Genomic DNA, 25,484 nt, shown 5'->3' on the forward strand with positions numbered 1-25,484 from the left:
TATGCATGCTTACAGTAACAGGGTAGAAGGCTTGACAACAGTGGAGAAGCCATGGGAAGCTTGGGGGGCAATACAGTATGAGAATGGAAGGTGTGCCGTAGTGACCACATCTGGCAATCCACATGACAACCGCCACCATAGGGGGACTAAGAACTAAACCTTATTCTCATTTTTGTACCTCTAGGACTTAGCACAATTCTTGGAACACACAAGGCCCACATTTTGCTATCAAATCAGTGAATAGGGCTTTGTAAGAATCCAAGAAAGCTAAGGAAAAGAGCCAAGGAAGGCAGTGGGAAAGGAACAAGATTGGAGATGCTTTATATAGAGACTTGTGAGTATTTATCGAGAATGCTTGTGCCTCAACTTTGGGGCATCTGCAGGCAATACCTTTCAAGGAACTGGAGACATCAGAAGGGAGCTGAGTGTTCAAAATGTGTGTACTCAAATAATAAACTGTTGGAGAAAGCCTGAGACAGCTCAGGTTCAGGGGATCTTGAAATCAGTGGGGACCTGAAATGAGAGAAGGGGGGGTAGGTAGAGCAGAGCAGGCAGTGTTATCATCACAGAGCAGTGTCACTGACTTGACTCAGGGCTGAAGAAAGAGCCTTGAACAAGATGGCTGGCGGGCACATAGAGAAGAAAAGCAAGCCAAGACTAGATACTTTGGAGAATGCTGAAGGTACTGGGACACAAGAAGGGTCTGGAAAAGCCTATGACAAAGCAGACTTGAAGGCAGGAGGGGAAGCAGGAGGGAACTGCGAACACTGATAGACCCAATAGTCTTTAGTGCTTTAAACTCTAAAGCAGTTGGCATGAAAGGTCCATTAGAAAGGATTTACTTTTAATTTTTTTTTTTTTATGGGAGCTTTGAATAGAGCCCCCACACTTAACAAAGGTAAAACATACAAGCAATCCCTTCAGTCTGATCTAAATACATCATCCAAGATAGTCCATAAACTGTGTACTGTATGTGCTTAGGGCTGGGTGATGACAGGGAGGGACTGTTAACAGAATGTAGGAGCCACATGGCCATCCTGTCAAATTAGAAATTTGAGCAGATTTCTGTGGTCTATTTTGATCAAGATTCTCAATGTCAAACAAACAGGTTTTTCGATAACCAACTCGTTTCATTTTTGTAAGCACAATAGCAGAGCGTGCAACAGTTAGCGGCGAAGCAGGTGGTCCTCGTCGTCGTCAACGTGAAATGAAAGGAACAGAAGAAAAGTAGCATTTCCTTTAAGACATGCTAAGCACCACGGCAGGCGAGGCTGGGGACTTCCTCCTAGAGCTCACACGGTGTCACACACGAATGCTACCTAGCCACACCCTGCCCTAGGCAGTGCTAATGTCTGTCCTTTCCTCGAGAAGGGAAAAAAAAAACCTTGGAGGTCTAGTCTACAAACCAAGGGCATGAACAAAAGCATAGGAAGTCCACTGAAAGCACTGTGTATGATTAGTACAGCCATGCGGAAAGCAATCTGGCAGCAGACTCAGAGCTTTGACCAAGCTTTCTGCTTTAGGGATTCTGCACTAGGGATATAATGCAGAAAAAAAATGAAGATAAAGCCTTATGCATAAAGATGTTTGTTGAAGTGCTATTTATAATAGTGAAAAAATCATCTGGCAATCTAAGTGCTCAATGGCAGAAAAGTGGTTAAGTTGTAGGAATAACAGGGAACAAATGGAAAACAGTTGTTACTGAGGGTGGATAAAAAAGGCAGGGATTCTCACATTATAACACTGATAGGTAAAGACAACATTATATGAGATAAATATCTACAGAATAAAGACTAGAGGGAAGAATAGTAAAATGCTAACAGTAGTTCATTTAGAAATAATGGCAATGTGGCTAATTTTAATTTTCTTCTTCATAACTTCTATAAATCATTTGTACCACATTTCCTATCGTGAAAATGTAACAGTTACAGTGACTTAGAATAAATGTCATCATGAAAAACAAATAAATCCTTTCCAAACAAACCTTATCCAAGCCCAAATGGTATCTTTTTTCCTACCTCCCTACCCTCTCTTATTCACCCAGGGAAAAATCCACCATCTTCAACCAAAGCAGAGAAGCCCAGAATGCAGGAGACAGTCTGAAGGGTCTAGGTTGATGGATGGGGTTTGTGCATGGAGAAGGACAGGGGGATGCGCATGAGCAGTTGCTTCAGCTGCTCCTGTGTACAGAGCTACACATCCTGAGATCCCATTTTTCTGCTACACAAAGCAAAACCAAAGCCCACATCAGGGACCAGGGAGGAAAAAAGCCCACTTACCTCCATTAAACTTAAATGGATTCCTATGAGGTAGGGCATGGGAGCACTGTGAAGAGAAACAGAGACACACAGCTGCTTTAATGTCTGTTGCTTCCGACAGAAAATTACAGATGGTTCACTATTTAGAGAAAAGCTGTTTTAATAAACGTATGCACAGTTACATTTCCTTTCACAACAAAAATCTTAATGTGACATTTTGTTTCCAAGCCTAGAAACGTCAAAGAATTTAAAAATGCAGGCAGCACTGGGAATGGCATGGTAGCAGGAAGAGCATCAACCTTTGTGTCAGCTATCAACCCCAAACAGCAGCTAGGCAGCTTTCTGGCCTCAGTCACCTTATCTTTAAAATGGGATTCTTGGCTCAACCCCAACTACTGTTACTAGATGGAGATGAACACACACAGTACAGAGGTCCTGATACTAATGGAAACTATGGTATCAACAATTATAATGGAAAAAAGTGAAGGGTGTATAGAGAGCACAATGAAGACATACAGGTTAATGTTTGGAAAGCATCCAGCAAGCTTTTGTATGCCATGGCACACATACAGCTGAATGCCATGGCACACATTTTGCTGGGTAACTGGACAACAGAGACCTTCACTTCCTTTGCTGAGCAGAAGCAAGTCCAGAGGTTCTAAAATCCGGGCATTTTTGTATTCTCTATCTCTCTGTACATATTTATTTTTTAGGGTTCTTTTCCTTTCATTTTACACTTTTATTCCTCTCATATATTACATCCCGACTGAAGAGTCCTTTCCCTCCACTCTTCCCAGTTCCCTATCACCTCGCCTCCCCCCACCCCCCAGATCAATTCTTGTTTCTCTTCTAGGAAGGAAGGAAGGAAGGCAGGCAGGCAGGCAGGCAGGCAGGCAGGCAAAGTGGAAGCGGGAGTGGGAGCGGGAAGGGGGAAGGGGGAAGAAGGGGGAAGGGGGAAGAAGGGGGAAGAGGGGAGGGGAAGGACAAACAGATCGGGCTTCCCAAGTATATCCACTGAACATGGCCTAACAGACAGAACTGCAATAAAACCGAGCATGAACCCTCATATCATGGCTGAATGAGGCAACCCAGTAGGAGGAAAAGGGTCCAAAAAGCAAGTAAAAGAGTCAAAATACACCCCCAACTCTCATTGTTGGGAGTCCCACAAGAATTCCAAGCCATATAACTTTAAGGTGCATGTAGAGGACCTAGCTCAGACCCATCCAGAGACCCTGCTTGTCCCTTCAGTTTCTGTAAGACCCTATGAGCTCTGGTTAGTTGATTCAGTGTCTTGTGTTCTCATGGTACCCTCCTCAGCCACTCTGGCTCTAACAATTAATCCTTCCTCTCCATCTTCTGCAGGGTTCCCCTGGCTCTGCCTAATGCTTGGCTGTGTGTGGGTCTCTGCATCGCTCCCATGAGTTGCTGGATGACGTCCCTCTGATGACAATTAGGCTAGGCACCGATCTGCGAGAATATCATTAGGTATCATTTCATTGATTTTTTTTTCCCAACCCGGTAGTGTTTAGTTCTATCCTGGGTCTCTGGGCTGTCCTGCCTTTGGTTCCTGGCCATCCAAACAGTGTCAGTCATAGGCTCCCTCTCCTGGAGTGGGCCTCAAGTTGTACCAGTCATGGGCAGGCCAATCCCACAAGTTCTGCACCACCATTGCTCCAGGACAACTTGTAGACAGGACAGATTATAGGTTAAAGGTTTTACTTCTGTGTTGATGTCCCAGTTCTACTACTAGGAGCCTTGCCTGGTTATAGAAGACGGCCAGTTCTGGCTCAGTATTCCCAGTTACTAGGAGACATCACCATGGTCACTTTCGTAGATTCCAGAGTTACCGCTGCACTCATACACTCATTTATGGTGTTTCCCTCTGGTGTTAAATGTGATAGTAGTTATATGAAGTCACTTTTCCCTACTCACACAATAATCTCCATTCTACAAAGGAGAAAATTAACTAAAAGAAGGAAAACCATTTATCTAATGCCACAAAGTCAAGCAAGCAGTAAGCCCCAGCTGGCTCTGACTTGGTCCCCAGGTTGCCTTGTCTTCCTTGGGAGTAGAGGAGGAAGGGCAGGAAGCAGGGAGGACAGAAATGACTGGCAACTTTTCTGGCTGTCTTTTCAAGTATGTCACACATCCTACACAACACCAGCAGGCTTAGTTTGTAATGAAATTAGAGTCAAGACAATTGGGCTGTCCAGGTACTTTCCCTCAGGGGTAGCTTTGGAAGTCACAGTGGAGGGACAAGGATACCCCCCTGAATGCAGACCTGGGGAAACAATGAGGCAGGAGGTGACTGCAAACCAGGAACTCAGGCTGCATCTCGAAACCAGTGGGGAGGCAACTAAGTTTCTTAGACATTACATTTTTGCTTAAAAACTGCTCAAAAATCTAAAAAAAGAACACACATTGCAATTCCCTCATTACAACTCAACAAATACAATTCTTCAAGCAGAACACAAAATGTCCTTATTACTACAGATCTCAGCAATCAGGTATCATAGGAGCCTGGAAGACAGACTTAAACATTAGCTTCACAGTCTGAGAACTATTCTTCTAGACTTTGTATTTGATAATAGCCAAAGAAAAAAACTATACAAACAAACTACAGTGGAAAGAAACAGAGCTGTCTTTTCTTCTAGCATCTTCTTCCATCCTTTTTTCCCCCCTTCCAGGTACCTGCGGGGCACATGCAGCTTCTCTTTGCTTCAAGAGGCAAAGAAATGCCCTGTGATATTTTTGCCCCGAAACTGTAAACCATTAGCTTAGCTGCCAGCCACACAGATGCTCCAACTTCCCAGTGTGCCTGGCTTTGCTGCCTGAGCTTTCTCCAGTGTACACCAAAATGAATGTGTTTCTAATTAAGTAGCTTCAGGAACACGACAGCTTCAATGTCAAAAATACAAAGTCTGAACCCCGGCAGGAAGTCTTAAGACTGCAAATGTCTCATCTAGTGGAGCCTTGCCTAATGTAATGAAAGGAAGCAGGAAGAGCACAAAATTCCAGAAAAAAAAAAAAAAGACCACTCATTAATGTGTCCAGAGTATGGCCTGACACAGGGAGAAAAGCACAAGCTCACAATATTGAACTAAATCTTACTGACTTCTCGGCTCTCACATCTAAGTACATAACTGACCAGTAACCATGTGTTTCAAATAGAATTTCAGAACCAAAATCCCAACAAGTGAGTTAACAAACAGAGAAAGTCAAACAACTGTGAGAAAAAGGTGAAAATAATCCCGACAGCCAAAGCCCTGGGTGTAATTTAACCACAGGCTGTTCTTTAAAGAGGAAACATTCTCTAGAAACTGGAATATGTAGGTTTTAATGCCATGCTACTTTAGTCTGCATGCTAGCCTGACAGAATCGGGGGAGCCTTATGAAAATGACTTAAAGATACCAGAAGGGACAGAGCAGGTCTCACTCTTCGGACACAGTTGGGATGAATAATTACAGCTTCTTCCAAAAAAGCAGTTTTGCAGCCAAGCATTGTTACGCCTGCCCGATCTGTATTTAGACAACATTTAAAGCACGTGCATTCCGAATCTGATCAGTTCTGTGCTTTGCAGGAAAGCAAATCTGGACAAATACCTTCGTCTATTGTTATCATTTGCTTCCAACACCTCAAATGCTTCCCAGAATCTACATTTTTTTCTCTCTGCAAATATGTAATTACAAATTCTAAGTGGGGGTGAGAGAGAAAAGAAAAAGGAAGCCGCCTCCTTAACATTTCAACGTGGCAAGTACACAAGTGGGTAATTCTAGGTATGTTCTGAACATAATTTCTAGTCTCTATTTATCTCAGTAATTACAGCTATGTATACATTTTCTTGGAGACCTTTTTCTTTGCCTTTTTATTATATGAGGCAACCCATGATTAGGTCATCTAATATATCTACTTTTTTTTTTTTTTTGGCTCATCCTCTCTAATATTAACCTAAACTAATGGTTTCACATCTTTGAAATTAACTGCATGTATTTTATTGTTTCTCATTTTGCACACTGTCATTTTCTGTATCTACAACCACTGTGATGGTTATTTAAAAGGCTGTATAATATTCCACTCAGCAGAGTGGGCCATAATTTATTGAGTCTAATTCCTGGAATTAGACACTAAGTTGTTCCTAACTTTTCATTAATATAAGAAACACTGTAATGAAAACAAACAACTTCTGGGCTGGAGAGATGGCTCAATGGTTAAGGGCACTGACTGCTCTTCCAGAGGTCCTGAGTTCAATTCCCAGCAACACATGGTGCCTCACACCATCTGTAATAAGATCTGATGCCCTCTTCTGGTGTGTCTGAAGATAGCTACAGTGTGCTCATATGCATAAAATAAATAAATAAATAAATAAATCTTAAAAAAAAAAAAAAGAAAACCACTTCATACATGGAGTACATGAGTTCCCAGATAGAGATTACTAAACAAAGTGTTGGAATGATTGCCATTTACCTTTTGCTGTATCCTAGCCAGGTGTTTTCAAAAGGTCAGTGCCTGTTCAATGGAGATCTTTCAGGATTACTGCAAAGACTGGAGACAGTCCATAAGGTGGTCAGCACTGTTGGACACTCAGTAAGTGACTCTGAAGTCCAAAGGGGTTCTCATAGTGGCTGGCAGCCCTGGACTGACCCCCCACCCCAACCCCCACAATGGTTTCTCCTTCTTTCCTTCCTCCCTTCCTTTCCTTTCCTTTCCTTTCCTTTCCTTTCCTTTCCTTTCCTTTCCTTTCCTTTCCTTTCCTTTCCTTTCTGAAGTCCAAAGGGGTTCTCATAGTGGCTGGCAGCCCTGGACTGACCCCCCACCCCAACCCCCACAATGGTTTCTCCTTCTTTCTCCCTTTCCCTTTCCCTTTCCCTTTCCCTTTCCCTTTCCCTTTCCCTTCCCTTCCTTCCTTCCTTCCGTCTGTCCATCCTGTTGTTTGTGATGGTCTCACTGTATAGCTTAGGCTGGCTTCAAACTCATAAGAATTCTTCTGTCTCAGCCTCCTGAGTACTGGGATCATAGATGCAGGATATCATGCCTAGCTCAGACAAGGGTTTCTTGTTTATCCTAGGTCCTGATGGGCACCTGGCAGGCCACCAGTGGGAGAATATTCCATGAGTATCAGGAGATACTAACTACTATTTCCTCTGCACACCTGTCTTTTGGGTACACACTCTTGGTACCTGTGTACTCCACTCTGTTCGGTAGAGTTGCACGTCACTTTCTCACAGAGGCCCTTTCTCTTTAATATAATGGAGAAATCAGTGATTTGCTGCTTTCTGACCACTTAGAATGGGACATTTAAATGTTCCTTTCTCACCCCTAGGCATATATTAAAAGAAAAATATGGAAAAATAAATTTGGCAACTTACTCCTACAAATGTCCACACTGGGGGGCCTACTTACCTGAGTGATTTTCTTTACTTAGGTCATCAGTGTGCATGTTTCTCTAGGGTAACTGAGTAACAAAACAAAACCAAAGTCCACCACTACGAGCATCTTCCTGTCTTGTTTGCTGTTCTTTTAGAAAACACAAATACAAATGCTCTTGCCTCAGTAATGTCAACTACATTCAGCTTATATGCAACATTCACAGGTCTTTAAATTCCAAGGCAGATCTCACTGCCATTTTGAAGACAGTTTAAACAGCAATTAACACAACACATACAAAACCAACAACACTTATAATTAAATTAAAGTCTGATAATATTAGCAGTTATGACCAAGTTCGTGTATAGGCAGGCCATGACAACTGTGTAACAACTGCTATGTGCCTGACAGTGATTGTGGGATGCCATTGTTCATCTGTGAATAGCAGAATACGGGATGTCTACACTGGCTCTTTGTTCTCTGGGAATTACTGCACTACCTGACTTCCTTAGTTATATTCTGGGAGAGCGCAGCCTACTCTACTCTTTCTTCTTTCTTTCCTTCGTTGCTGGTGTCAAGGCAATGACAATATAATGACCTTTACCTGACAGGTATCTTTATTTTGAATCCTAAGGGGGAAAAGGAACTGATATTATTGAGTGACTATAATCCAGCCACTTTCATGCACTGCATACACAATTCTCAAGGCAACTCTGCAAGATAGTGCTATTATCCTCGTTCTTGCTGAGGAAACACTCTGAAAGGTGAAGTAACTTGCCAAGGTCACACAGTTTGGAAGCTCAAGCCAGGATGCACTCGCTCATGATGTCATGCAGCACCTTCTCTGTACTGAGGCCTAAAGGGAAGACGTGGGTACCTGAGAGGCTTCTCCACTCCTGCCCCTGGTATGGACTCTGGCCTGGGACAGTCAGTACAGTTCATCTAGGTACAGCCTTTCTCCTGGAACAGCCATTCATATAAACTGAAGACTTATTAATGGTCCTGCTATCCATTCATTATCACTGCACTTCCACAATTTGTTTAATTCCTTTCCCCCAGATAACCAGAGCCCTCTTAATTATGTTCCCCTGAGGTGAGCTGCTACTAATTGGAAATGAGGCAGGTGAAATAAAGGAACACTGGCTGCTCAAACATAACACACAGCTCCCTAGACAATGGGGAAGGGGTGGCTGTGGAGGAAAGCCCACCCAAGGTGAGCAAGTCTGCCTAGATATCAGGTAGGAATACAGCCTGGGGCGACCCAGGGATTTGGGAAGCCCATTGTCCCAGTCCAACCCCCATAAAACCATGCAGTGAGCTTCGCCTTCTTATGTGATGTGTCATCTTTGCTCTTAGAGTCATCCTGCCTTCCTTCTCAAAGCCCTTTTCAGGAAAATGGAAGCCCATGAGGCTGCCCTCAGGAAAGACCTGAAAGAGGCCTCACTTTCTCATTCTTTGTCTTGAAAAGAAACAAAAGTATAAACACATCTTCCCTTACAGTTTTAAATTCTGCTCTAAATAAAGAGGCCTGGTTTATAAGAGAGGTAAAAGGACAAAAAGGGAAAGGATCAAAACAAAGACTATAGCACATCCTATTGAAGAACACAGACCACTACAGTTCTGGCTCAGAGTGACAGAGTGAGGGCTCTTCAAGCTACCATGGTGGTCAGAGTAGCACAAAATATAAGGGCAGTCAACATTAGCTGGCTGTATGGTGTGAGTCGGTGTGAGGCTAAGGCCTGACCACCATTAGCTGAACGTGTGCCACGAGTTGGTGTGAGGCTGAAGCCTGGTGGTATCTCGTACAGTCCTCATGATAGTGAAGGACCATGAAAGCTAGGTTTCAGGAAGGCTTATCTCAGGAAGCTGAGGTTATGTAGGTAATAGCTGCAGATTGAAAATCACACGACCTACTCTGGGGTAATCCAAGTTCATCATGTTTCAGGAGACAAATATTGGCATTACTAAGAGAGAGAAGCAGGCAGCAGGAGGATGGCCTCCTCCTACCTGCTCCCTGACACTTGTCTGAGGTGGTGCCACATCTATGCACCTTTCTCCAAGGCCCTTTCATCATAGGAGCTCTCCAGTCCCAAATGGCCTCTGAGCTCTCAGGCCTGTGTTCCCCCTTTTTGTCTAAAGTCCCACAGGGGGTCACTCCTCAGATCACCCTAGTGCTCACACCTTCCCTGTAACAGGCTTGAGCCTGGCTCCTCACTGCAGACACATAATATGCAAGTCTGCATGTTCCTCTTGATGTCAGCAATAGGAAAACAGGACTTGGTTTCTTTGAGGTGTACAGTGGTGCCATGTGGAGAACAGGAAGAACAAAGACAGCTGAAAAGCTCTGCACACACTGGACACCAAGGGCTGTGTGGGAATCCTCAGATCATCCAACTGATACTACTGTTTTATAGACTTAAAAGGCACTCTCAGAAATTCATCCAGTCACTCTATTAACAGTGATACCATCCCAATCCTTATTTTCCATGGTCTCTTACTAGTTAAGAATGACTCAACCCTTATGCTACATTTAGCAACAACAAAAGGTTACCTTACTAACTAGAATTGACTATTACTCTTGCCTTCATATGTGTAACCGTATATGTATATATGTTCACATGTATATGTGTATGTATAGGCCTAAGAATACTCTTGGGCATCCTTCTCAATTGCTTTCTACCTTATTCATTAGGCAGAATCTCTCAATGAAATCCAGAGCTTACCAATTGGGCTAATTTGATCAATAAGCCTGATCCAGAGATTCCCTAGTTTTGCCTCCTTGGGGCTGGAATTACAGGTGTCCCTCCAGGCTTGTCTGATATTTATGTGGGATTTGGGAATCTGGACTCTAGTCTTCATGCGTGGATGGCGAGTATTTTACCTGGTAACCATCTCCTGAACCTTGATGTTCTCTTTTGTTCTAAAAAGTTATCTAAAGCAACTTATAGGAATATGTTCAATACAGTCTCCAAAGTAAGAAAAATAGCTGCCAAGAGAACAACAGAAGCCACAGTGATGTTTGTAACAGGATTTCATGTAGTGATACTTGCTGATGGCCACAAATTGAGCTCTGAGCACTCTGGCTGCCAACAGAAAGAAGTAAACAGGATTAGAAGGTGATGCTTAGAAGCCACAAAGAAAAAATAAACTACAGTCAGTCCTCATGTCCACATGTCCTACATCCAAAGATTTAACCAAATGTGGATCAAAAATGTTCTAAAAATAAAATTCTTGAAATTTCTAAAAAGCAAAACTTGAATTTGCTGTAAGCTTAGCACTGCTGAATCCAGGTGGAAAAGTGTGGCAGCCTGCCATGGCCTCCTACCACTTCATAGACCCTGGTCTCGCTGTCTGTTGTGGTCTTTGCACTGTTTGGGTTGTTCTGTGCTGTATAGTTAGGTATGCCTGCCTCTATACTGTATACTTTTTTTCTTGCCACCATTTCTCAACAATACAAAGTAGGAACTATTTACATGTCTACATTAGGTACCATAAGTAATCTAGAGATGGCTTACAGTATGTGCAGGGCTAGGTACGCATATGCACCACAGTACACATGGGACTTGAGCACCTATAGGTTTTGATATATTCTACAACAGAATAGAACTACTAGTCACTCAATAGGCTTGATTTTTAATCTCTGGATAATGGAAAAGGAAAAGAACTCTTTTTGTGCCTCTACTGTGTGGTACTTTTCACGTGCCTATCAGTCTCACTAAACGAACTAATTAGCATATGTTGAGCATGACCCTGGGCTGAGGAAAGGAACAGGAACAGAGATCCATCTAGTTCTGGTCTATTTGTATCCTAGAGCTAGCAGCATATTAAATAAGCACATTACTATCAGTATACACATCTCTTGCAAGGAGATTTGAGGTAAGTTTGGTATTTGACAAGAGATACAAAGAAGACTGCATTTCTTCTTTGCAGCAGCTATGAAAGGCTGGTCCTCATAAATTACAGGAAACTGGATCAGAGAGGTTAAGCAGCTTGGCAAAAGTCACAGCTGGAGAGAGGCATAGAATACTGCTTGAAGTGTAGAACTGGCACAAATGCCATGGCTTTAGAAAGATTTCTGAGGATAAAGGTATTGATCTTCCTTTTTGGTTCTCAACATGGGCCTCCCTGATTTGTGTAGAGGAGGGGCCCCAAGAGGAGTTCATCAACAATTCCAGGTTGGAAAAGGAGGCAGAAGGGAGTCTATCTTCTACATGCAGGAGGAGGTGAAGGGCCTCTGAAACTTGACTGTGGAGGCAGGCTCAGAGTGAGCCAAACTCAGAGCTGAAGATGGTTGAAAGGTTGAAAGACACACACATTTCACTAGCAGATCAATGAAAATGGAGAGAGGGAGACCAGTGCCCCTCTTCAGTTCCTGGGGGCTGGCCCACAGGGGGTGTGTGGAGAAGCTTTTTGGGAGTTCCATATCAGTGGTTCCAACCAAATAAATGAATGAATGTTCATTACAAGATGAAAATATGCAAGATCTACACCAAAGCCTGGAAAACTCTGCCCTTTGTGTCTCCTCAGTCTACCAAAAGCAAATGGACACAGAAAGCATCAGGAAAGCTCCATGGCTAAGACTGCAGCAGCAGGAGAAGTTAGTCATGGAGAGAAAGGTCAAGAGACAGGGCTCTCTGCAGCCACAGAGAAGTCAATCGGAACCAGGGCAGTCAGAATTAGCTCCTAAAGAGAAGTCTCTGATGGTAGTTATGGCAGTCTACGAACACCTGGTAGAAATGCAGGAATGAACAAGGTACAAGTTAAATAAGAGAAAGGGATCTATGGAGAAATATAAATGTATGCTAAAAACCACAAATGCAACTGGTAAGCACCAGATTTTTTCTTTGTGTTTTTTTCTTTTAGCTCTGAGACATCCCAAATGCCAGGATGCTTCCCAGCCAATGACCTGTGCAACATAGTTTCTCAGATGAAATGTTTATGGGAGACATTACAATTCCTGAGGTTACTCCGAATCTAAAGCCATTCTAGTACTGCTGATATTGTCCCCGGTGTTAATCACTGTGGGGACAGAGGTATATAAAACAGCCCTGTTACAAAGTGCACTGATGCACTGAAGAAGCATCCCTTGTTCCCTTATTCCCTGGTCTGTGATTCCTGCCTTCCTTTTGTTCACAGTGATTGCCCAAATGATTTGCTGTAGAGACTGCAACATTGTGTCTCATCAGTTCCATGGAGAAGGAAGAAGCACACCAGGGCATGTCATGAAAACTGGAAAACCAGGTTAAGCATAAGCAAATAAGTGTAAGTTAGAGCTAGCTGTTCCATGACACTGGGCAGCAGGTGGGGTTAGGAAATGGTCTGGCAGGGCACATCTAGAGGTTTAATAAGGAAGCACAAGACCACTGGGATGGTTACAGGAATGCTCAAAGCCAGTGAGCTCTATCATCAAAGCCTGATAGGTGTGCTCCTGTGTTATCTAACTCTATGGCCTGAAGAAGAGTTTCCACACCAGCTCATGTTAAGGCTTACATACTCAATGTGGCAGTGTTTAGGGGTGGGGTCCACTGGTGATGAGAAAAGAGCTCTCATAAATAAATTAATGCCAGGGCTCATGAAAGTAGACTGGTTACCCAGTGTTGGTTCTGCAAAAAGAAAGGACCAAGAGAGATATACTGAAACTCTAGCAACATCAAGAAGTAATACTTTTGAGGCTGATGACAGCTGATGATGGCTGACTTGCTGTACCCTAGACACCTGTGTATGCAGGCAGTTCTGCAGGAGCCATGCTGAAGGTCTGCTGCAGATTGATCATGTCTGTACAGCACTGTTCTTTGCTGTATATCCTTTCCAAAGATTAAAATATTATGACAAGAATATACTGACTTTTTAATAGCAATAAAGAATTAACATTGATTGTATTTGGAATTAGTGGTTTCAGTTATATTACATACATTAGAACTACACAGCTATTAAATCTATACAGTCTAGTGAGATAGTTGAAACATACTGTAAATCATTCAATTATATACTTTCTTTTCCTGTAATAAAAAGTTTCCTTTTTAAAAACGTTTTATTTATGTATTATTTGTGTGTGCCTGTGTACACAGGAGCCTGTGGGGGCCAGAAGAAGGAGTCAGATGCCCCCAGAAATGGATTTAGAGGTAGTTGTGAGCAAATATATGGATGCTGTGAACCAAACCTGGGTCCTCAGAAAGAAAACTGACTGCATATTTTCAAATGGGTAAATTTTGTGATATGTAAGTTCTATTTTGACAGGGGAAAAAAAACCTGAATGGATTATTGAAAAGTCAGTTTTCTTATAGAGTCCACAAGGTACTAGTTACTGAGATCCAAAGAATGTATAGCAAAGATAAAAGCCCAGTCTTCTCCCTTCATTTTCCTTCTAGAGGGCAGTTTACTCAGGAAGTACAAAAAGCGTCCTCTGAGAGCTGCAGGGGTGTTGTGTTTTAGTGTCAATGACGAAAGTGGAGGTGTATTTTAGTTGAGGGCTCGGCGACTATTAGCACCTAACTTATTTTTGCCCACTTGGTATTAGATTCTTTGAGTAGAGCAGGAAGACATTTAACTATATTCCAGGCTTTGGAGGTGAAGAAAATGGGGCTTAGAGAAGCTACACGCTCAGGTAGCACATACTCAGTTATCACCACAATTTAGACCCAGGACTTTGATTTACAGTCTTGACTGCTTTCCCAGTCAGGCTCTCTACTCAAACCTTGGGGTCAAGTTCAGTCAAATCATTGTTGAAAATCTACTTAGAAATCTATAATTTTCCTTTGTTCAACTAATACACGTGTGTGTGTGTGTGTGTGTGTGTGTGTGTGTGCAGACTATTTGACCATCAGGCCACTACAGACCCAACTTCCCTCGGATGTCTTAACCTGGAATTCTGATCTTTTTCCTTGCCCCTCATCACTTCTCTGTGGACTCTTTACATCTGAGGCCTCTCTGAGCACAGGACTGGTCCTCTAAGTCCCTGGCTACTTCTCCCCTTAACAAAACCAGCCACGAATCTCCATTCCCCCTCTCTTGTTGGGATGCCCAATTCCTTTTGTGAAGTAGTGTCTTCTTAAATCCAAAACTATTTATGAGCTCCTATCTTCCTATGCCCAGTGCCAAGTACACAGTAAGTATTTATGAGTTCTTAATGCAAGAAGGAAACACATAGCTTTTGTGTACATGATAAAATTCTTTAATACAATCTAAACGGCCAAGAATTGAACATACAGAAGGGAATTTTTAGCCATACATGTCCAGCACCAAGCTATGAATCTCAACTGGATTTTGTTGGCGATGTCTCTTTCCCCAACTCCCTCAAACATACACACACCACACACACACACACACACACACACAAGTATATTTCAACAATAGAGACATCAGAATAGTATTGACTAACACAAAGACAAAATCTATTGTTTAGGGAAGAGAACCATTGTGTTAGTAGTAATGACTATTGTCCCCTTAGCAAAATAGAAAGTCTAAGGGGTCTGGCCTCCTTGGAGGTAGTAAACAGGAATGCTTTGGTGAAAGCCGAACTGTGAGGCCACCACCAGACCATCCTTTCATTCTATTTTTGTCTTTGGTAACAAGACTGTGAACTATTCCACTTAGTTGAACACTGATTTATTCCTCCGTGAAATTTTATGGCCTCAATGATGATGGCTAGAAGAGATGCAGTTATGATTTGCTGGATGTTATTTTACTATATGTAGGCTGATGACCTGTCACCCACTCAGACTGTGCATCCTTCAGTCAGAGGCACTGAACAGGGTTTTGTTTTTTGGTAAATTTCCTGGATTGAATAGGAGAGTCACAGGTGGGGTTGATTCAGAATCCACCTGCAGGCCAGGTAGGGAGCCTAGCACAAATCAGCATCTCTCAGAGAATTTGTACACCTCTGCCCTGGGGCAAAGAAAAGCTTCTACAATACCAGGAAATTGTCTGACCCCTACACACTCATTTGACATTTCAGTTCAATCATAAGCTTAGAAAGTATTAGCAACTTGGCTCTTGACCTAGCTGTCCTTTGGGGTGGGAAGATGAACCTGTCTTTCTATGCCTTGCAAATATTTTATCACTAAAGTATGTAAACAAGCATCTAGAATATATCAAATACAAAAGTTCAGCTTAGGGTTGGCTTGTGGCACTTATTTTGGGCTACTTCTGAAGGGGAAAGGGAGGAAAAGTTAAGCCCATAGGCAATCTCACATGGATTTTACTTTTTACTTTCTACCCAATCAGCATGGTACTTGCTACTTATTAAGTGCTCTACAAACATTGTTGAATGAACATAAATAAATAAATAATGACAATACAATGTACGATGTCAAGAAGACTACATGAACTTCTTCATAAACCTTGGTGATAGCTGTACTTGTTCTGACACTCAGACACTAGTAAGAAAATCATTGGCATGGGAAGGCCTTGGATTTCAAGTGAAGTCCCTATTATTCCTTCCATGAGTGAGAGTAATGCAGTCTTAATCTCTCTGAACCTCCATTTCCTCCCATATACAAAGGTGCTAAAAACCTATAGCTCAATTCTGAAAACTTACGATGATGTTTAGAAAGGGCTCACCGCACGCACATTTTCCATAGATGGTGAGTAAGATTATGAAAAGCAGTACTGACTCTCATCAGCAAGTAAATCCTTTTGTCCCCAATGGAAGGCTTTTCAGGATGGGCCAAACTCAGAGAGGCAGTCAGCTAAGGTAGGAAACATGCTCATTCTCACTTTCAGAGTCAGGGGAATGGCACAGATCTAAAGGAACCAGCAGCACATGCTTTTAAATATTCATAAGGGCTGGAAATGTCTTACTCCTTCCGCTTTCTCTGCCATCTGCTTTTGTTTCTTTTCTTTTCATTCTTATGCCACAGCTGCAAATGAAAACAACCATACAATAACTCAAGTTAAATACAAAAGTCAAAATAAAAACAATCTCATGGGTAAAAGAGAAAAGGAGTTATAAAGTTTGACTCTTGAGCTCATGAGGCAGCAGAAGCAAGAGAAACATTTGATGTCAACTAGACCTTCATATCCTATGTTTGAAGTGATGGTGAGAAGAGCAATCACTATAAATATGTAGCTGCCCTGTAATAGCTGGTAACTATGCCTGTAACTCACATAGCTACTCCTCAAAATAGGTAAATTGTACCCATTTCCCAGAAAAAGCCAGTGTGCATCAGAGGTGAAATAAGAGATGAGACTGAGATTTGAATCCAGATTTGGATGAGCTCAAATCCTAAGTACTCTCTACTCCATTGCTTTGTCAAAATGGGGAAGGGACATGGAAAAAATTAATTTGGAAAATATTTAAGGGAAGCCATTTGTACTAAACTGATTTATTCCGATAATTAAAATTTGTGATTATAGCTCTAATTAAAGTTAACTCAGATAATTGGTTGTTGTATTTGTGAATGTGCAATTAGAGTCTTCCACATAATTGCAGGGTGCTCAGCATCACCCTTTCATTTATTAACTGCATGCAAACTACAGCTTTGCTCTTCTAGCTTCTGCTCAACCAGAGGCTGGGTACAGCTTTGGGGTCCCAGGAGTCCTAGGACCATGACCTGTGGTGCTCACAGCAGGGGATAGGTTCAGCCCCATTTAACATGTCTTTGTCTAGAGGTCAATGAGTATCTCATCTTCAAGCACCATGAGAGAGGCTCGTGTGGCCAGCACTGTTGTCCTGAAAACTCCTAGCAGCATGCACCTGAAGAAAAACTGGCAGCAGTGGTCCTCATGTGTTAATTACACTTGTGAAGTCTATTATGCATAGAAAGGGCACCTGCTGGCAGTGAAAATGACTAGAATCCGCCCTTCCTGTGCAGTGAGCAAATTGAGAGTTCATTTCTACAGGAGATAATAGTTTTCAGATTCCACTTGTGTATCCCCTGCAAGGGGATGTACTTAACATTTAAATCATCTGCAGAGGAACAAACCTCCCTCAGATTTACGTGTTGAGGGCTCCCAGCCCTTTGCTTAAATGCTAGTTATCCCTGCTGGCTCTAGCCACCAAGGACTCAACTTAACCTGGTGACTTTCAAGGGAAGGATCTCAGTAGAATAAAGTAATTAACACTGACTCCATTTTCATGACATTTTTACTTTCTGCCCAGAGCAGTTACATCAGACTAAAGTGATCAATTTAAGCCTTGACTAGGGGGTGGGGGTCTGCCTTCTTCTTTTGTGGTCTTTCCTTTCATCACACTTACATTTTACAGTTACAAGCAGATGCCAACCCCTACTGGCCTGAAATCAACCTTTGGTCAGATGTCAGGAACTTCTTTGTGAATACAGAAGACTAGGAAAAAGGTACCTATTCTATAAACACGAGGAGGACTCATCACAAAGCTATTTACACACACACACACAAAGCGGAGTTGAACTGGAAGATTCAGCGCCCTTCCTCAGCAAGCCTTCTATTCCAAGATTGAGCTGCTACCATGCCTGTGGCTCAGCAGACAATGACACTCTTCAACTCTGAAGTGAGAGATGGCATTGGAAAGAGGATCTGGGGACAGTCTTCACTGAAAAGGCAGAATGAAAAGGCAGGACAGGCAGTGGCTAGAATGAACAACTAGCTATGTTAACTATTTTCCAAAAGAAAGCATTCAATTTTTAAAATTACACTTTATTATAGAAATAATAGAAAGTATAACAAAAAGCATGCTGAAATAATCTCTTCTCCATCACAAGTCATTGTTAAATATTTTGATACGTTTGCAGATCTTGGTGTTTTTCCATGTACACAACTATACCTGACTTTTAGGACGTGTACATATATGTGCATAGTTCTTGCTTGTGATCCTGAGATTGGAATCACACAGGTCAGAGTATATATTCTGGAACAAGTTACTAAACCATTTGGGGCCTTGGTTTAATGACCTGTGAAGTAGAGCTAATCATATCTATTTATATGCTGGGCTATAAGAAAAATGGAATGTGATCACAGAGGTAAAAGAGATGGTCCAGTGACTGGGGCCTCCAGGCTGTCATCACTAGTGTCACCAGAAGACTTTTTTCCTCTCTGTGATTTGAATCACAGAGCTGCAGGGTGGTGTGTACATGTGTGTGTGTGTGTGTATGTGTGTGTGTGTGTGTGTGTGTGTGTCTTGCTATGCAATCTTTGGAGGATTTGGTACTTAATATGTAACCCAGGCTAGCCTTGGATTTGAAGCAAACCTTCTGTCCCAGATTTCTGAGGACTAAGATTACATAAGTGTGTGCTACCACACAAAGCTTAAGCTGATAGTTTTAAAATAGCTAGTAATTTAGCAACAAATCTTTGCAAACAATGAAATGCTGAAGTTGAACTTTTTGGCAAAGGGACACTCTCAATTCCTGAGCCCTGCCATCCTTGAACTCCAAAGCCCATGCACTCAGTACTCCAGGCAGCTCTTTGTGGAGGACTCCGAGTTGTCTTTAAATACACTCAGGGCTGTGCCAAAGAGAGTGTGTGCGCGTACGTGCAAGTGTCTGTCTGTCTGTCTGTCTGTCTGTATGTGTGGTAAGCAATGTTGTGTCTGTGAGGCTGTTATATAAGGGGGAGGGGTTCTCCATGTAACCGTGCTGGGGGTCACTCTGTGAGGCTGTCTCCTACCTTCCTCAGCCTTCCCTCTCTTTTCTTCCTCCCCTTTCCCTTTCTTGGGTGTGTCTTATGCTTTTTCTTTCCTTCCAACTTCTCTGTCCTCTTCTCTTTGATCTTCTGTTCAGTCCTACAATCTTTCATCTAAACAGTGACAACACGCACTACTAGATGACAAACATGTTCTTTCCACTGATGTACTTGTCAATGGAAAAATGAAGAACTAATTGGTTTAGAAGCTCAAAAAAAGACAAGCAAAGGTCTGCCTGAGGACCCAGGGCTTGCACACCTCTGTAGTGAGAGGAGGGGAATTGCAGAAAAGGGAGAAAAAAAATTCTGATGTATTCCAGATAAGTTCAGGAAGCAGATCGGAAACTCTTTGGATAGACTGTTTCTCCTTCCCCCAAGGACAGGAAAGCCTTGGAATTCAGGCAGGCCACCTGCCCTCTCAGGTTCACATGAATAAGAAGCCTCATCTTTGGCCTGACCATGATAGGTGTAAAGGAGTCAGGAATAAGAGTAGAGGATTAGTGAAAGTTCAGGATGGCTGACACCATTTTCTAAAGGTCCTGCCTACAGTGACCTTTAGAATTCCCCATCAGAATCTATCAAAGGAAGAGCAGATAGGGAGGTGCTGAGGTGTTCCCTTATCATGTCTATCTTCAACACCCCATCATCTGATCATCTGAGTGCCTACTGATGGAGACTAACATCTTGGCCTCAACTAGGTGTTGTCCGGTGTCTGAAATATAGTACAACTATTCATCACACTGAGACCTCCATGAAGGTCCAGTGTAAGCAGGAAGGCAAGCAAATCTAGTAGGGTCAGTGAACAGGACAACAAAGAGGTAGTTACAAGGAGATCCAGACAAAGCTGTAGTCAACTCAGAGGGTATGAGAAGCAGGATGGAGAAGGGGGCAGTGGAAGGGCTTTCAAAAGGTTGCATGGTGTCAAGAATCATCCTGTTGGGTGCCTGACAGTGTGTTTCATGTTAAAATGTTCTTCTATATAAGTAGGTGTTTGGAAAGGATTTGAGGAAGCCCCCTTTAGGTAAGGGCAGAAGCAAATTCACATTCTCTAAGCTGAGTAGCCAAGCAGTAATAAACTTGAGACAAGGTGTTGTCCTGTTAGCTCAGCCTTGTTTGTGCTATTTCATGGACTCTCTGAAGGAGGTTGGTCACCTCTGTATAGATGATAAACACAACCAGTGTGAGCTCAGAGTAAGTGGGAAGGGCTACAGAGATAGCGGGAGAAAAGAGCTGAGGATGTCTAAATAACATACATGTGTGACATATACTGTAGATAAGCAGACAACAGCAAAAAGGCAGTGAAGGAGGTTCCTAGATGCTGGGCTAGGAACCAAAGGACATGGAGGTTCTGGCACCATGACACAGTTAAAGGGACAGGAGCCCAGTGACCCTCACCTTGACTTGGAGCAGAGGGGTAGCTAGTGGGGACAGCAAGACACTACATGGTTTCCTAGGGTGAAGACACAGGACTTGCCTAAAAGTGGGGTGCTGAGGGGGCACTGGGGTCTGAAAACATTCGAGGAAATCAGAGACCCCAAATAAGGTAAAACTATTTCAAGGGCTTTGTATATTGATCCTTCTGTTTGAAAACATATAATACTCCCTTACCTGTTCCACAAGGGATCAAAAATGGAATCCAGACCAGGAGTATCTAGAAGGAATCTTTAATGAAAAACAATTTCCAAAATTCAGCAAAATGTAAAAAGACAGGGCAAACACAATGTGGGCTCCATTCCTGATGATTGGCTCAGTGATAAAGAACACTGGCCACTCTTGTAGAGGACCGAGTTCAATTCCTCAGCACCCACATGATGACTCACAACCATCTGTAATTCCAGTTCCAGGGAATCCAATATTCTTTTCTGACTTTTGTGGACACTACCATACATTTACCAAACATGCATACACATAAAAATAAATAAAAATTAAAAAAAAAAAAGCCAGGGCTGATAGTGTTGCATGCCTTTAATCCTAGAACAGAGGCAGAGGCAGGCAGATTCTGAGTTCGAAGACAGCTAGAGCTACACAGAGAAACCCTGTATCAACATCCCCTTACCCCCAACCCCTTATCTCCACAAAAGAAACAATCTAGTCTTTAATAATTCATACATCTAGCAGGGAACTTGGAGAAAGAAAGAACAAGAAAATTCACCAGGATCGGAAAGATCTCAATATAAAGAAGTAGGCCAGTTTATCGTTATACCTGTGGCTTCTTGGAAAGAGGCTGAACCTAAAACATCCAAATCAGGTTTACCATGAATACCTCAAGGCTTGTAGGACATAAGGTGGCTACTTACATGAGCCTTTTCAGAAAGGACTAAAGAAAAGCAAACATAGGGTTGCTGGCCTCTACCATTCTGAATCAATGGTTAATTTCATGAAGTATTTGATTACAAGTAAGGGCTATGGTCCCCAAAATGGACTCTTTCCCCTGAAGCTCCATTTCTGGCAAGACAACCAAGGGCCTTTTCCAGGTATGCACTATACTCCCTTTACAACATCTACTAACATGAGCTGTTCCAAGCCAATGCCTCTTACAACAGAGAAAAATTATTCATAAGAAAAACAGATCCAAGTCAGCCAAATAGACCATCTCTTCTGGCCCACTTCCAATGGCAGTGAGGGTGCTTCAGAGGCAGAGTCTCCCATGAGCCACCCATCCCTATATGGCATTTTATCTAAAAATTATAATTGTGTCTGAACAATTTCATCTTGCTTCTTTCCTTTCCTCCACTAATCCATGCTCAACAGTGAATTCCTCACAAAGCTTCAAAGGGTTATACAGCTGGGTGTGGTGACACATGGTAATCTCAACACCCAGGAAGCTGAAGGGAGGAAGATTCTGTGAGTTTGCCGATTGCTTAGGATACACAGTCTCAAATTCTGTCTCAAAAAAGGTAAAATAAAACAAACAAACAAACAAACAAACAAATGAACAAAAATAGTCAGGAGCAAGAGGCCACGGGGAAATAAAAAGAGGAAAAAATAAAAAACAAAATAACAAAACCCCAGAAGGCCCAAACCACATCTAAAAGCAAGTCTAGTGGGACATGCCAGGGCATGGCTGAAACTGGGAGACCTTGAGGATCCCTGATCCTGTCACCAGTTCCAATATGTTGTAGTGGGAAAAAAAAACCCACACAATTTCTTGGTGCTTTGTCTTCTCTATAGAGAGAAGTATTAAAAGTATTAGATTTTTCTCTTGACTCTGTCAGAACGCCATGACATAAAGCGCGCTGCTCTCAGGTACTCCACATCCTGTACCTTTAAGACTGGTTTTAATTTGTTGTAACCCACAGCAGTTACAAGTTAAAGCCTTCACATATGTGGGCCCTTCCTGAATGAGGAAGGACAGGCGCTCAGCAGCCTTACCAGCAGTAGTCCAGCAGATGTGGGGGCAGCACAGGGATGTACACATGCTGCCAGTACATAGGGTAGAGCATGGCAGCTGAGCCGTGGATGCAGGCCGTCAACTGCAACAAAGAAGGGCAGACAGTCAGACCACAAGGCAGAGTCGAGGGAGGCTTGTACTCAAGTTAAGGACTCAAAGTCACAGCAGAAACAGTTCCTCGTCAGACATGCCCACCCCAATGCAAAGCAACAGACTTTCTCTTGAAAACATGTTGTTCCTATCCCCTGATTTTAAAGCTAATGCACGGCTGGTGGGGGTGGGGGTATGTGCAGCTCAGTGGAAGCTTTTGCCTAGCATGTCTATGTCTGAAGTCAAGTCTAATCCTCAGGACTACACACACACACACACACACACACACACACACACACACACACACAAAGGTTTTAAAGCTCATGCAGATTTTAGAGTAGAAAATTGAGAAAAAGAAGAATATGATAAAAGAATCAGCATTTTTGAAGATTAACATTTTAGTTTATTATAATGCAAATACTTATAGTTCCTTTTCTAGTGAAATTAAAACTCTAAAAATAATGGCTTTTCTCTTTTTATTTTGGCATTATTTCCTGATATCATTTTCCTATATCCTTAAATGGTCTTAGGAAACACACCCTTTCATTATCCCCAGTGTATTCTTCATACCCATTTTCCTGCTTTCTATCCTCAAGTTACATACTTGTATTTGGATATATGATTGAAGAGCTTACAGATATACTACAGTGTTTATCAGGCAGAGGAAGGTAAGAGACTACTTGTGTCAGTATAACTGAGCGCTTTGCCAGAACTAAGCAATGCAGTCAAGTTTACACTTACTTCCATCTTACTATTTTCACTCCTCTGATTAGCAATGGTAAATAGTTTTTGGCTTGTTTCCTGAATCTATTTCTTACATAGATGGCCCCTTCCTTCCTTCCTTCCTTCCTTCCTTCCTTCCTTCCTTCCTTCCTCTCTCTTTCTCCCTCTCCCCTACTCCCTCTCCCTGCTTCCCTCTCTTTCTTTCCTTTTTTTGCAGACCTTTAAAAGGAATGCTGGTATCATTTAAATTGATTTATAAGCAAGCATTGAGGACTTGTAAAGGTCATCAACTTATGTGATGTTTTTGACAAGTTGGCTTTCATTTTCCTCAAGTTTCTGAGAGTAGAGGTTTGAATGACTGTATGGATAAGGTCTTCCTTGTGATGAGCCTCACTCCTTGTCCAAGGAAAGACCTCCAAAATGTTTGCAAGCATTTAACTCCTGAATCCATCTGCAATTAATGTGGGCTTTAGATCTGCAGTGAGAACTTACTTCTTTCGAGTAGTTGATCAATTGTTCTAGTTTGTAGGCTTATCCTTCCCCATTTCTTTCAACAACATGCTTAGTATTCTTTGTCTTTATTTTTAAGAGTGTGAGATGTCAAAAAAGCAGTATTTGATACAATTAAAGACAGATAGGTAAAGGTAATGAAAAGCAATACAATCTCTGTAAAATTCAATATGGCAAAAGGAATAGGATGCAACCCAGGGGATCTAGCTAAGTAACAACAGCCCACAACTCCTATTTCTATCTTTTTCCTTTTGTTTCTTTGGGTTTTAGGATGCCTGTCCTTTTTTTTTTTTTTTTTTTTTTTTTTTTTTTTTTTTTTTTTTTTAAGCTGGTAGTAACTGGTCTTTGATGACAGAAGGACATCAGAAGGACATTTATGTGGTGAAAGAGTAATGTGCCAAGACCCACTTAAAAGAATCCAGGTTACTACAGCACAACCAGCTTTAAACTGAATACGCTGCTGATGCTTCACAGTGTGAAAGCTGTGTACTGAAGTTAGGATACTCTGCCCCTCACCCGTTCTCTTCAGAATCCATTCTTTAAATTAGGTACATGTGGGGAGTAGATCCAAGGAGCTTGGGGGGCTGTTCATAGGCATTGAGGATCAATCACCCATCCCATTCTGTAGGTTCTCTGTAGCTGCGTAAGGATACATTATTGCCATGGCTATTTTCACCAGAGTTTGGAAGGACAAACATAGTTGGTGGTGTGGTTTGGAGAACAAACCATCTTTACTCAGATGCTATCCACAAGTCAGGCTGGAGGATTACCGTGGTCCTGAGCACCAGTCCTCCTGCTCATCTTTAACCAGCATCCTTGCTCCATGCAGGTCCAGTCACATCACTTCTTGCTCGCAAGCCTTTAGGGCACAGCTAGAATAGAATGCCTGTGCCAGATCTGGATTATCTATGAAGCAGCATCTTCAACCAAACTCAGCTGCCTCCCCAGCTTGCCCTTGGAACATACCATTTGCAGAAGTAATGGAGTGATGGACTCCTTCCCTTCCCTCACTCTTTTACCCATCTCTCAAACCTGCAGGGATTAGTTCTGCTGGCAAACTCTTCCCTTAGGCCCCTGACCAAGCTTTCCTCTCTTCTCTGTAGCCTTGCTTTGACTCTGTTACTAAATGAACTGTAATTACTGAAGTTCGTCCCCTAGTTACAATGTACACAAAGGCCCTATCTTTTTTCATCTCCACATTTCTCAACTGCATGCATATAAGTGTTTGTCAACACAGTGTGCACCCTGAATAAATTAAAAACCAGACAAGCAACCAGATTCTGATTTAGACTATATTTACAACATAAAGATAGCCAGTAACAGCCAGGCATGGTGGCGTGCGCCTTTAATCCCAGCACTTGGGAGGCAGAGGCAGGCAGATTTCTGAGTTTGAGGCCAGCCTGGTCTACAGAGTGAGTTCCAGGACAGCAAAGGCTACACAGAGAAACCCTGTCTTGGGCGGGGGGGGGGGGGGAAGATAGCCAGTAGCTTAGCTTATATATTAGGCACTGTCTAACAATTTCATTAACAACGGGAGTTCAGCAAACTC

General features: G+C 42.4%; 1 protein-coding gene across 20 annotated transcripts in view; it reads right to left on the minus strand.

The window, feature by feature from the left end:
• The window catches only part of Dennd1a (DENN/MADD domain containing 1A), a 488,421-nt gene that overhangs the window by 181,791 nt on the left and 281,146 nt on the right, over window positions 1-25,484 (minus strand). For 16 of the 20 annotated variants that reach the window (NM_001362978.1, NM_001362977.1, NM_146122.3 and 13 more), the window contains 2 exons: window positions 22,594-22,694; window positions 2,280-2,325 (listed from right to left, as the gene is read on the minus strand). In NM_001362978.1, coding sequence (NP_001349907.1) covers window positions 2,280-2,325; window positions 22,594-22,694 — 147 coding nt within the window. The remainder of the gene's footprint in view (window positions 1-2,279; window positions 2,326-22,593; window positions 22,695-25,484) is intronic. The other 4 variants (XM_030250088.1, XM_030250090.1, XM_030250087.1 and 1 more) reach the window with 1 other exon arrangement.

Source organism: Mus musculus, chromosome 2 (assembly GCF_000001635.26).
Source record: "Mus musculus strain C57BL/6J chromosome 2, GRCm38.p6 C57BL/6J".
NCBI lineage: Eukaryota > Metazoa > Chordata > Mammalia > Rodentia > Muridae > Mus > Mus musculus.